This window comes from Triticum dicoccoides, chromosome 6A, assembly GCF_002162155.2.
Source record: "Triticum dicoccoides isolate Atlit2015 ecotype Zavitan chromosome 6A, WEW_v2.0, whole genome shotgun sequence".
Classification (NCBI taxonomy): domain Eukaryota; kingdom Viridiplantae; phylum Streptophyta; class Magnoliopsida; order Poales; family Poaceae; genus Triticum; species Triticum dicoccoides.
Window position 1 is genome coordinate 86,437,508 of NC_041390.1, and position 9,972 is coordinate 86,447,479.

At 44.7% G+C, this 9,972-nt stretch overlaps 2 protein-coding genes across 7 annotated transcripts in view; one reads left to right on the forward strand and one right to left on the reverse strand.

Moving 5' to 3' along the window:
- Window positions 1-4,771, forward strand: part of LOC119315178 (subtilisin-like protease SBT3.9) — an 8,318-nt gene extending 3,547 nt beyond the window's left edge. The window contains exons 7-15 of one of the 2 annotated variants that reach the window (XM_037589847.1): window positions 808-927; window positions 1,347-1,529; window positions 2,767-2,834; window positions 2,944-3,210; window positions 3,303-3,420; window positions 3,529-3,700; window positions 3,794-4,128; window positions 4,166-4,168; window positions 4,475-4,771. In XM_037589847.1, coding sequence (XP_037445744.1) covers window positions 808-927; window positions 1,347-1,529; window positions 2,767-2,834; window positions 2,944-3,210; window positions 3,303-3,420; window positions 3,529-3,700; window positions 3,794-4,128; window positions 4,166-4,168; window positions 4,475-4,534 — 1,326 coding nt within the window. In that variant the 3' untranslated portion in view covers window positions 4,535-4,771. The other variant, XM_037589846.1, reaches the window with a different exon arrangement.
- Window positions 4,772-5,093: 322 nt separating this feature from the next.
- On the reverse strand, window positions 5,094-9,597 carry LOC119315180 (F-box/LRR-repeat protein At5g02910-like). 5 transcript variants are annotated; one of them, XM_037589851.1, is made up of 5 exons: window positions 9,478-9,597; window positions 9,087-9,140; window positions 6,221-7,329; window positions 5,980-6,123; window positions 5,094-5,763 (listed from the first exon to the last, which is right to left on the reverse strand). In XM_037589851.1, the coding sequence occupies exons 3-5, from the start codon at window positions 7,277-7,279 to the stop codon at window positions 5,368-5,370; spliced, it is 1,599 nt and encodes a 532-aa protein (XP_037445748.1). In that variant the 5' UTR covers window positions 7,280-7,329; window positions 9,087-9,140; window positions 9,478-9,597; the 3' UTR covers window positions 5,094-5,367. The 5 variants fall into 5 exon arrangements, with proteins under 5 accessions (XP_037445748.1, XP_037445747.1, XP_037445745.1 ...); XM_037589850.1 differs by having other exon boundaries at window positions 6,221-7,346; XM_037589848.1 differs by having other exon boundaries at window positions 6,221-9,140.
- Between the last annotated feature and the right edge of the window lie 375 nt (window positions 9,598-9,972).

A 9,972-nucleotide genomic window follows, 5' to 3' on the forward strand; every position in this document is an offset into this window, starting at 1 on the left:
TGAATCATATCTACTCTCTCCGTTCCAAAATATGTGTCGTGATTTTAGTTGACACTTATTTTGGAACGAAGGAAGTACTATAGAACTGCCCTTTTAATATCCTCAATGCGTACGGCTTGGCCCAAATTGTGAATCTGATCATTGTACATGATCGCCTAGGCAGACACATATAAGATTTTTTTTGTTGGCACATATAAGATGTTGTAGACACAATATGCATGTACTTGATGTGAGGTTGTAGGGCCGAGGTTATGGACTAGAGGGGGTGAATAATCCTATCAAAAATTACTACTCCAAATTTTAGTTTTTTCTAAAATAAGGTTGAAACTTGTGGCATCTACATCATTGTGATGCATACAATCAGCTTTATTAAGCTTGATGCAACACAATGAGGACAAAGTCATCAACAAATGGAGTACAGAACATAGATAGCTACCGCAGAACCATTACAAGATATAAATATAACAACTTTAACTAAGTCGAATTCTTCTGCCGCAACGCCTTCAAGAAGGCTAAACACCCTCACACTGGCGTCACCACGTTTGGCCGGAAACGGCCAAGACAAAAAAATTTATCCTTGTTATCACAACCAACCACTACAGGTCATCAGATCAGTAAGGAGACAACGCCTTGAAGAAGATAACAACACAAGATTGTCGCTACAGTGCCCGATCAATAAAGGCTAGAACATGACTTTTTTACCCTACACATGAAGCAGTGTTCCAGTTATCATCTTGATGTGGGATCTTAAGAAAGTCACAGTAGCCAAATATGATTGAAAACTATATGATGCTTTCTGATGTTCAGATAGTCGGTGGCCACAGTGGCTTGATACCACCCGGGGCAAAGCCTCACTCCGGGTTGATCCTACACAAAGAAGGCAATTATGGGGCATGCACAAACTCTGGATTGCTTTACACCTTGAAGGTTCTCATGTACTCCTAACAGTTTAGGAGGTTCACACCCTCCAAGGATAACAAGTAATGCAAAGTCGCTTTGAGGAAGTCTCCAAGAGATGTCTGATCGACTCTCTCTCTCTCTCTCTCTCTCTCTCTCTCTCTCCCTCTCTCTCTCTCTCTCTCTCTCGCGCGCACACACACAGATAAGCTTGAAGCAAAGAGGTATGTAGCACAAGAAACGGAGGAGTTTGTCCATTGTACTCTCAGAGTTTTTGCTCTCTAAGATATTCACTATCACCAAGGATCTCAAGACGTGCTATCTAACACATGGGGGGGGGGGGGTATGGTGAAAGCAGATTCGACTGATGCACGATTAAAAGCAACTATCTCAGTAGTCATGGATGGTTTTTTGGTACTTCAAGACTTGTTCAAAATTTGAATGTTCAGTTGGGAAGACAAAGTAAGCCTTTCAAAGATCCAATTACACATAGACACATACACAAAGGGAGTTCATTTCTGCTAGTAAGAGAACTTACTCAGAGGGAGATAATGATTCTCCGAGGTACCAAGGTCAACAAAGAAAATCTCACAATTGAATCAGTGCAAAAACAACTAAGTCTCAACTCGGAGGTATGTGATAGAATTTTTCTCGTGAATACTGGTCCTATTCTGAGACACTGGGCTAAAACAAATCGAGAGGTGCTCGGAAGTGCGTAAAAGAGTTAGTCTCAAATGTACCAGAGCTAATAGAGATGGTCTGGACTAAAATAGAGATTGGTGGCACCAGAGAAAATCTTTCAATTAACAACAATGAATTTTCCTTCGGAAGCATCAAGATTTCTTATATCGGAAAATGCCATCACACACCATTCATTTGATGCACCCCTTTCTGATGTGTGTCATATCCCACATGCTTTTGCACATGTGTGTGATGAGACCCTAACATCGACAACATAGAGGTGCATCTCTAACCAAATTTATTAGGCAACCTGTATTTTTTTCAGTTCCTGTCAAACAAACACCCAAGTTGGCAGATTTCCTAGGAATACATTATTTTTGCACATGCATTCTTATCATATTCCTGTATTTTCCTCATCCTATGTTTTTAGGATCCTGCAAACCAAAGGAGCCATCATATACTTTAGGTACGACCATCTAAACCATGAATAGTTGGTACATATTCACCCGTGAAAATAATTTTGAACCGGACTAAAGATTTAGACTACAAAATAGGGTAACAAATTCAGGCACACATTTGTTGAAACAGGCATTACTTGCTTGATAACCAATATGATGTTTACTAATTTACTATATGCATTTTTTGTATGGAATCTGGCGGTGAAAAAGCTTGAAATCTGGTAGACAGTTTGAACTGCATAAGTTTTTTCGTACAACGAGTTTTAATATGGTAATATGATCTTTTATTTTCCTGTGTACCATTGGCAGTTCTGGGTTTTTTTCTACGTGCACCTACCAATATTTGTTTCGTATACAACTAATTAATCAATAATTGGAAGAGATGGTTTGCATGCACATGCCAAGGTTTGAAAGTTCAGTCAATTTAAAATTCAGTTTAATTATTTGAGATGCTTACACTCAAACTGATTTTTAATCAAGAATTAATTATACCTTGCAATAGTTTTATTTGTTATATGTGTATACTTTTTGGCAGTTATTTTCCATAATTACCCCAAGACATGAAAACATCCTACAAAGTCCAATAAAACCTTACAACGTAAACACAATTACATTATGGAAACCATGATCTTGTTTTAATTAATCACCTACTCTTAAAAATAACTACTTGGCCAATTCTACGTGTCTAAAGACAAAGGTGAACTTTTTCGTGTTTTTATCTCGAATGCAGGGGCAATCTCTTCACTACAACGCATCTGTGATCAGCAACGACTTTAAGGCCCTCGTTCATGCGAGGAGGTGATATGAAATAAAGAAGCCACTTGGCACATTTGATTTGTAGTTCCACATTTTGTATAATCACAATTCGTTGATTCTGAATGATACCGAATTTGATACATTTATCCAGTTGTGACATGGAGACACTAGCATCAAGCAATGTCACAGGCAAAATCGTATTGTGCTATGCACCAGAGGAGGCATTTCTCACCTCGCCTCGGGTGGCACTTCGCAATGCCATCAACCGTACCTTGGAGGCCGGTGCTAAGGGCCTCATTTTCGCACAGTACTCCGTCAATAATGTCAACAGTGTGGCCACGTGCCACAACATTATGCCTTGTGTTCTCGTGGATTTTGAGGTAGCACATAGAATTGCTTCATATTGGGATATGACAGGGTGAGCATATGTTGTCAGGTTGATAGGCAAGGTGAACACATGTTGATTTTCTTGTGCAATAATTAACTCATGTCGGTCATGTGCCATGTTAGGAGTCCGGTGGTGAAGGTGTCACCTACCATGAGCGCTGTTGGAAATGAGGTGTTGTCACCGAGGGTCGCCTCGTTCTCGTCGAGAGGCCCTAGCCTAGCGTTTTCAGCCATACTCAAGGTATGTATTTCTTCTTAGTTAAAGAAAAATAGGTTGCACTTCGCTATGTACCTAGGCTCTCTAGTTGTTTGAATACTTACGACTTGTATCATGTACATGTTCGAATAGCCTGATATAGCTGCACCGGGAGTCAACATCTTGGCAGCAGTGCGTGGCACCTATGTGTTGTTGTCCGGGACGTCCATGGCATGTCCTCATGTCTCAGCGGTCACTGCACTGCTCAAGTCGGTTCACCCTAACTGGTCACCTGCCATGATCAAATCTGCCATTATCACCACAGGTACAAACATGGCAATATAGTAAAGTTAATATTCTAAGTACCTCGTCACAATATGCATAAGACAGACTCCATCATTACTTAAACTTCTTGCAGCTTCAGTGACTGATCGTTTCGGTATGCCGATCCAAGCTGAGGGGGTGCCAAGAAAACTAGCTGACCCTTTTGATTTTGGCGGCGGCCAGATAGACCCAGACAGGGCCGACGATCCTGGCTTGGTTTATGACGTGGATGCAAAGGAGTATAACAAATTCTTCAATTGCACCCTCGGATTGTTAGACGGCTGCGAGTCCTACCAACTCAATCTCAACCTCCCATCAATCGCCGTGCCAAACCTAAAGGACAATGTCACAGTTTCGCGCACCGTCACCAATGTCGGGCCGGTGGAAGCGACTTATCGAGTGGTTGTTGAGGCTCCCGCAGGGGTAGCCGTGTTGATGGAGCCATCTATTATTAGTTTCACCCAAGGTGGTAGTACACGCGCAACATTCAGGGTGACACTCACGGCGAAGCAGAGAGTGCAGGGCGGGTATAGTTTTGGGAGCATCACATGGTCCGATGGAAGTGCCCACTCAGTGAGAATTCCAGTTGCGGTACGGACTGTGATACAAGACTTCGTCTCAGATACATCATAAATTTATTTGTAACTGGCGTATGCTCCTGTTCCTTCATTCATGTACTTGTCCTGGGAAAAATGTTGCTGAAATGCTAAAACTCTATTTCATACATCATCATTAAGAAATGTTCTACTTAAATGCAATATTTATTTCCTTTTAGATTATTCCTTTCATTTATTTTTTCTGTGATGCCAAGTGCAGTTCAGTCGAAATCAAGTGACGGAGCACGAACACAGCCTGCCTTCCCGTCCACTTCTCACCTGCCCTGACACTCTATGTTCAGCCATACAAACAGAGAGCTAAAAGGTTAATGACTCTGCCTGTCCTCCAAGGATCAAAATGATATATAGCGTGCGTACCTCACGATTTATACAAACAGCAATTGCGTTACATGGTCCAAGGTTCCAATCAGATGAATTAAATCAATCACCAATCGCTCCAGCCACCGCTGTCACGGCCCTGTACGGGGCCGCCAGCAAGCACCGACATCCCCAACTGAAGATCATGCAGTTTCGATACCTCAAACGTGGCTTGTTATCGGATCAGCCATTGCACTGCAAAAGGATACCCAAGTTTCTTCAGAAAAGAATCAGACATAACCCTTCGTGCCTCAAGAAGGAACTTGGCTACAAATGGATCTGCAGACTGCAGTGTCTACAAACCGAAAGATGACAGGGTTGTGCATAGGGCTAAATTTGTGTTTTCCACGCAGCTGAAACAGATTCCATTGCAGGAACTAGGCAAGCTATGAACTTAACAGCAAAAGAACAAACGTGAAATAACATCAGGATATCAGCAAGAGATATAATGCGGATGCCAATAGGTCTTTTACCAGCCGAAGAGGCCCAAAACAACATACAGCCAAGGTACTTCCACACTCATAATCCTAATGGTCAACCCCATAGAGAACTCAAGAGTGCAACATTATGAAGTAGCTTCCCAGACCTTCACCTTCTCACTTCACCGCAAAATTATGAACAGGTAGCTAACACATCCTTGGCACAGTAAAGTAAGCCTGTCGGTGTGAAAACACGGCAGCATAAGTAACCATCATCAACAACCCAAACTAGCGCAGAGTCTCATTGCCTCAGCAAAAGAAGCGATGCGGGCCTTGTCACGCCTCAACACGCAGAAGGGGTCCTCCACTGACAAGTTGATGGCGTGCTGAAAGCTCCAGCAACTGGTGGCGGGGCAAACAGATATACCACTGCCACTGCTTCCACCTGATGGTGCATTGCCCTTCACTAGCACACCATCACTGTCACCACAGACAATGCCCAGGGTCTTTATCCCCTTCTCCAGTATGTAACTGACGAACAACTGCTCACGGTCCAGGCCTCGGAATCCATGGAGGACGAACGTCTTAAGATGAGAGAAGCAGTTGGAAGAGCCCATGGGATTCCAGGCCTCAGCACAATCGCCCCGATCAGCTGACCAGGATGGAATGGACTGGAATTGAGTAAAAGACAGTGTCAGTTTCTAGCATATCAATCCTCAATATGCAGTCAAGTACAATTAGAAGTGCAAGAACAGATACCTATATTATCAATCTGGAATGTATAGCAATGAACAGCAAGTACTCCAATAAGCTGACATCCATATTATTATCTTGAACCACAATAGATGAACAAGTATAGGGATGAACAGGTATGACGCGGATACTACCATGATGTGGAGCGTCTCGAGGCAAGGAAAGCATCTGAGCAGAGTGTGCAGCATCTTGACCTCCTTGTCGTGCGAAAACCGCACCTTGACAGCCAGTATCTTCAAACTTGGCAGCATGGCGCCATCTTTCATAGTCATCCCAGCCTGCCATTGAGGCAAATTAAACATCAGAAAATGATTTGGTTGCACAATCACGTAACGAATTTAGGTGCAGATCACGAAAGTTGCAAGACACAGTTACCCTGATGACGGTGCCGCCAATCTCGAGCGCGTGGAGCTGGAAGTCCAAGAACCCGAGCACCTCCAGCCTGGACGCATGGACAATCTTGACGGGCCTCCTCCGCTCGGAAAAGCTTTCGAAGAGCAGGCGCTCCAGGCAGGGGGCATCGTCAACAATGATTTTATCAAAGGTGCATACCCATTCCAATACCACACGGAGGCTGCGGGACTTGATGCGGAGGCACGAAGGGTAGTTGTACGAGAGGGCAAAGGAGAGGATCTTCAGTTCAGGGCAGTGTGCGAGCAAGGCGTTGAATTTCTTGTCTTCGACCATGGAGTGGAAAAGGCCGAGCTCGTGCAGGTTTGGGAAGGCGGGCCGGTGAGCGGTGGGAATGTCCGGAAAGTTCCAGATGCCTATGTAGAGGCGGCTGAGGGAGGCACATCTGAGGATATCATCGGGGAGCGGCATGTTGATCGGCCAGGGGCGGTTGAAGAGGATGAGGTCCTGGATCTTCTTGGCGGCGAGGCCGGCGACCAGGCGCTGGAGCGCGTACTCCTGCTCGTAGAAGGAGGTGCGGGTGATGCGCACAGCTCGGATGGAGCCAGGGTGAGCGGCCACGCAGAGCGAGATGCCGCGCACGGCATCGAAGACGCTGTGCCCTTCGGCGGCCCTGAAGTGGCCGTCGTCGACAAGGAGCGGGCTCGCCGCCCACACGCAGCGCCAGCGGGTGGAGAGGACCATGGTGCGTGCGGCTTCCTTGGTGGGGAGGCGGGACATGATGTTGGAGAGCAGGTTGCGCGGGAGGCGGCTGAAGTGGTCCTGGCCGTCACCATCCTGCGCGGGCCCGTCGGCGTCGGCATCCTCCAAGTCAGAGGAGGTGAGGGAGAAGTGGTCGTCATCGGAGTCGTCGGCCTCGGGCGCGGGGACCAAGGGTGGGGGGAGGCAGGAGATGATCAGGGATACGATGCAGACCATGCCGTCCTGCGCGGACGGACCCTCCAGTGCCATGTTGTTGAACTGCTCCTCGATGTCGGCGTAGCTCATAAATTCTCCTCCTCCTCCATGTGCGGCGGCGGCCATGGTGGACGTGGCGGCACCCGGCAGAGACCGGCTAGGGTTTTGTCAGGGTTCTGCGAGGCGAGCAAGACTGAAGAAATGGGACTGGTTATCTAAAGCAATTTGCTAATAAGATAGTACTCCATCAAGACAATTTTGCATAGATTCTGCAGGGCCAAAGAAAATCTCAAGTGCAGAAACTTAGATTCTGCAGGGCACAAGAGATTCAGAATCTGCAAGCCGTTCTGCATGGCTAAGGGAAGGGATGACCTGAACTTCTCTTCCCTGAATGTAGCACATGAACATGCCCAAATCTACATGGCCATCCGGGCCTTTTAAGCTTACCAAAGCGAAAGAAAATATATCCATCTAAGACTTCCATTCGCACAGAACAAAAAGCGCACTCCCAATCCTCAGAAGTTCGACTAAGTAAAACATGACACTAGATTTTACTCTGGTAGCAATCTGAAAACATGAAAGAAGGTAAAGAAACAGCAAAAAAAAAGTGGTTATGTCACAGCAGATACTATGCTAGAGAGAGTCTGAGGTGAGGACGAGTTAACATGGTTCTTTCAGTTTCATGTACCATCTCTTAAGCTGCCACTATTCGACATGCTCAGTGCAGTTTACGGAACAAGATGTTTAATACTACCAATCTGAGAATTAGGACCTTCAAAAAAAATCTGAGAATTAGACATTTAATATAGAAAACTTGGAAGAGATGGTAACACATCCCAAACTCCCCAGCAGAAAAGTTTCTTTCACCAAAATTAAGCTTGGGCATGCATCAATGTAAAATGCTTGCTTCTTTTGAGTACTCCCTCCAATTGTACACACAAAGTAAAAAATACATTTTCCATGCGACTACTATCAAGATTTACAAAATTTTATTTATACCATCCATTATTACAAGTAACAGCCGTGCACATGTTTGTGACCAAGAAAAGATAAGAACAGAGGTACAAAGGAAAGCTGGCCAGAATATAAACTTCACCTCAACAAATGACATGTAGTAGTATATACTTGACCTTGGCATGCACTACTGCTACTAAGATGTATCAAACAGACTAGGCACTTGCTAGGCACTGATGTTTTTTTACAGAGAGAAAAAAAATGCTAGTTAACTACTTCCTTGAGAGCACATTAGTACAGGCAAAAGAGGCACAGTAGACCCATCAACCTCTTAACTTCTATACCATAGAAAATGAGAGAGAATGATATATACTCAGTTTAGGCTGCTGTTGCATGCTCTCTGCAACAGAACTAGTAGTAGCAACTAAAACAAAGTCAGTAGTAAAAAAAAAAGCACGTGTTTAGCATGAGCTGAAAGTAGTTAGTGTTAGTTCCATTCTAGGCGTATTAACAACATTAGCTTATTTCATGTTCAAAGTTGTTTGAGCGGGGATATAATTCAATCTGCCTGATATTTGACATAACAGTCAAAAATTGAAAGCTTCTTAAATAAAACAATTGTAGTGTCCACAACAGCAAACAATCTTTCCAAAGAGACACTGGTACGAACGAGTGTACCATACATATTTAGCTTTTGAAGGACACATTTTTTGAACAAAGTATCCGATAATCCAATATCTAGAACTAATTTAATTATGGCCCTTAAAGATGGAACAGTACAGCAACGCTTATTTGCACCACAGGTTAACATTAGAACATGGAGTAGCTTCTATCAATAATAGACAGTTGCTACATATCGATCGCTAGGTTATCTACCATGGACAGTTCAGTGCACAAAAGACTGAGCACAAAGTTCAATGTAGAAACAGACTAAAGTTTTAACGAAGTAATGAGGTTCAACACAAGTCAAATGACTGACCACTAGATTCATGTGAGGGAGCACACAGCTTTAAAATCAGCACAACTGCAAAACCTACACATTGACAGCCACCAGTGAATCACATTGTAAATTCAATGAACTTGCAGTTGAAGAAACCATCAAAAAGATAGATTGGCTGCCTAGGAGTACTTTTTCTTGCAGGTCGTTAGTATCAAAAAGAAAGATTGCAGGTCGCTCCGGCAGCCTAGATGTGAGCGTCGAAGGGAGGAGGAGCAGGGGTAGAAGGTGAGGTCGGGAGGATAGAACTTGGGAGGAGCCCAGGAGCTCATCGGTGTCAGTGCAGCGCCGTGCTCGTGGGAGGTAGCCATGGTGGGAGGAGGCAAGAAAACCTAGGGGAAAGGAGGGGAGGGGAGGGGAGAGGAAGAATCACCTGGGGGAGAACGGCAGGCAGCCGTAGGAGGACGCCGGCGTCGAGGAGGCGGCGGGCGGCGGCGGCGCGTTCTTGCTCCGTCTCTTGCTTCCCCGAGCCCTTCCTCGACGGGCCCTCCTCCAGCACGCGATTTTGGACAAGCCCATGTGCGAGCTGGGTGCCCCTATTTTTTTTTTCATTTCTTCTTGTTTTTTCCTGCTTTTGTTTTTCCTTCTTTAAAAAATTATTAGGGATTGCAAAAAAAATTCACAAATTTAGACAAAATTTCATATATTTCAACATAATGTTCCAAATTTCAGAAAATTTCACAAATTAAAAAAAATAGGTTTCAGAAAACGGAATATGTAAGTGGCAACCGTGTGGCAGATTGCACCGTCAGTTCCAGCCGCCCTCCCGATCTCCTTCATTTCCCGCACGTCCTCGCGATATCCTTCCATTCCCACACGTTCTCCCGATCTCCTTCCTTTCCTCATGATCTCCTTCCTTACCTCCCGG

What these genes read in the sequence shown, in the direction of transcription:
- LOC119315180 (XM_037589851.1), bottom strand. Translation starts at nt 7,279, where the DNA reads ATGGCCGCCGCCGCACATGGAGGAGGAGGAGAATTTATGAGCTACGCC. An exon ending in TTGGCGGCACCGTCATCAGG is followed by an intron (nt 6,124 to 6,220) that starts GTAACTGTGTCT and finishes CCTCAATGGCAG; the next exon opens with GCTGGGATGACTATGAAAGA. An exon ending in TCGAGACGCTCCACATCATG is followed by an intron (nt 5,764 to 5,979) that starts GTAGTATCCGCG and finishes ACTCAATTCCAG; the next exon opens with TCCATTCCATCCTGGTCAGC.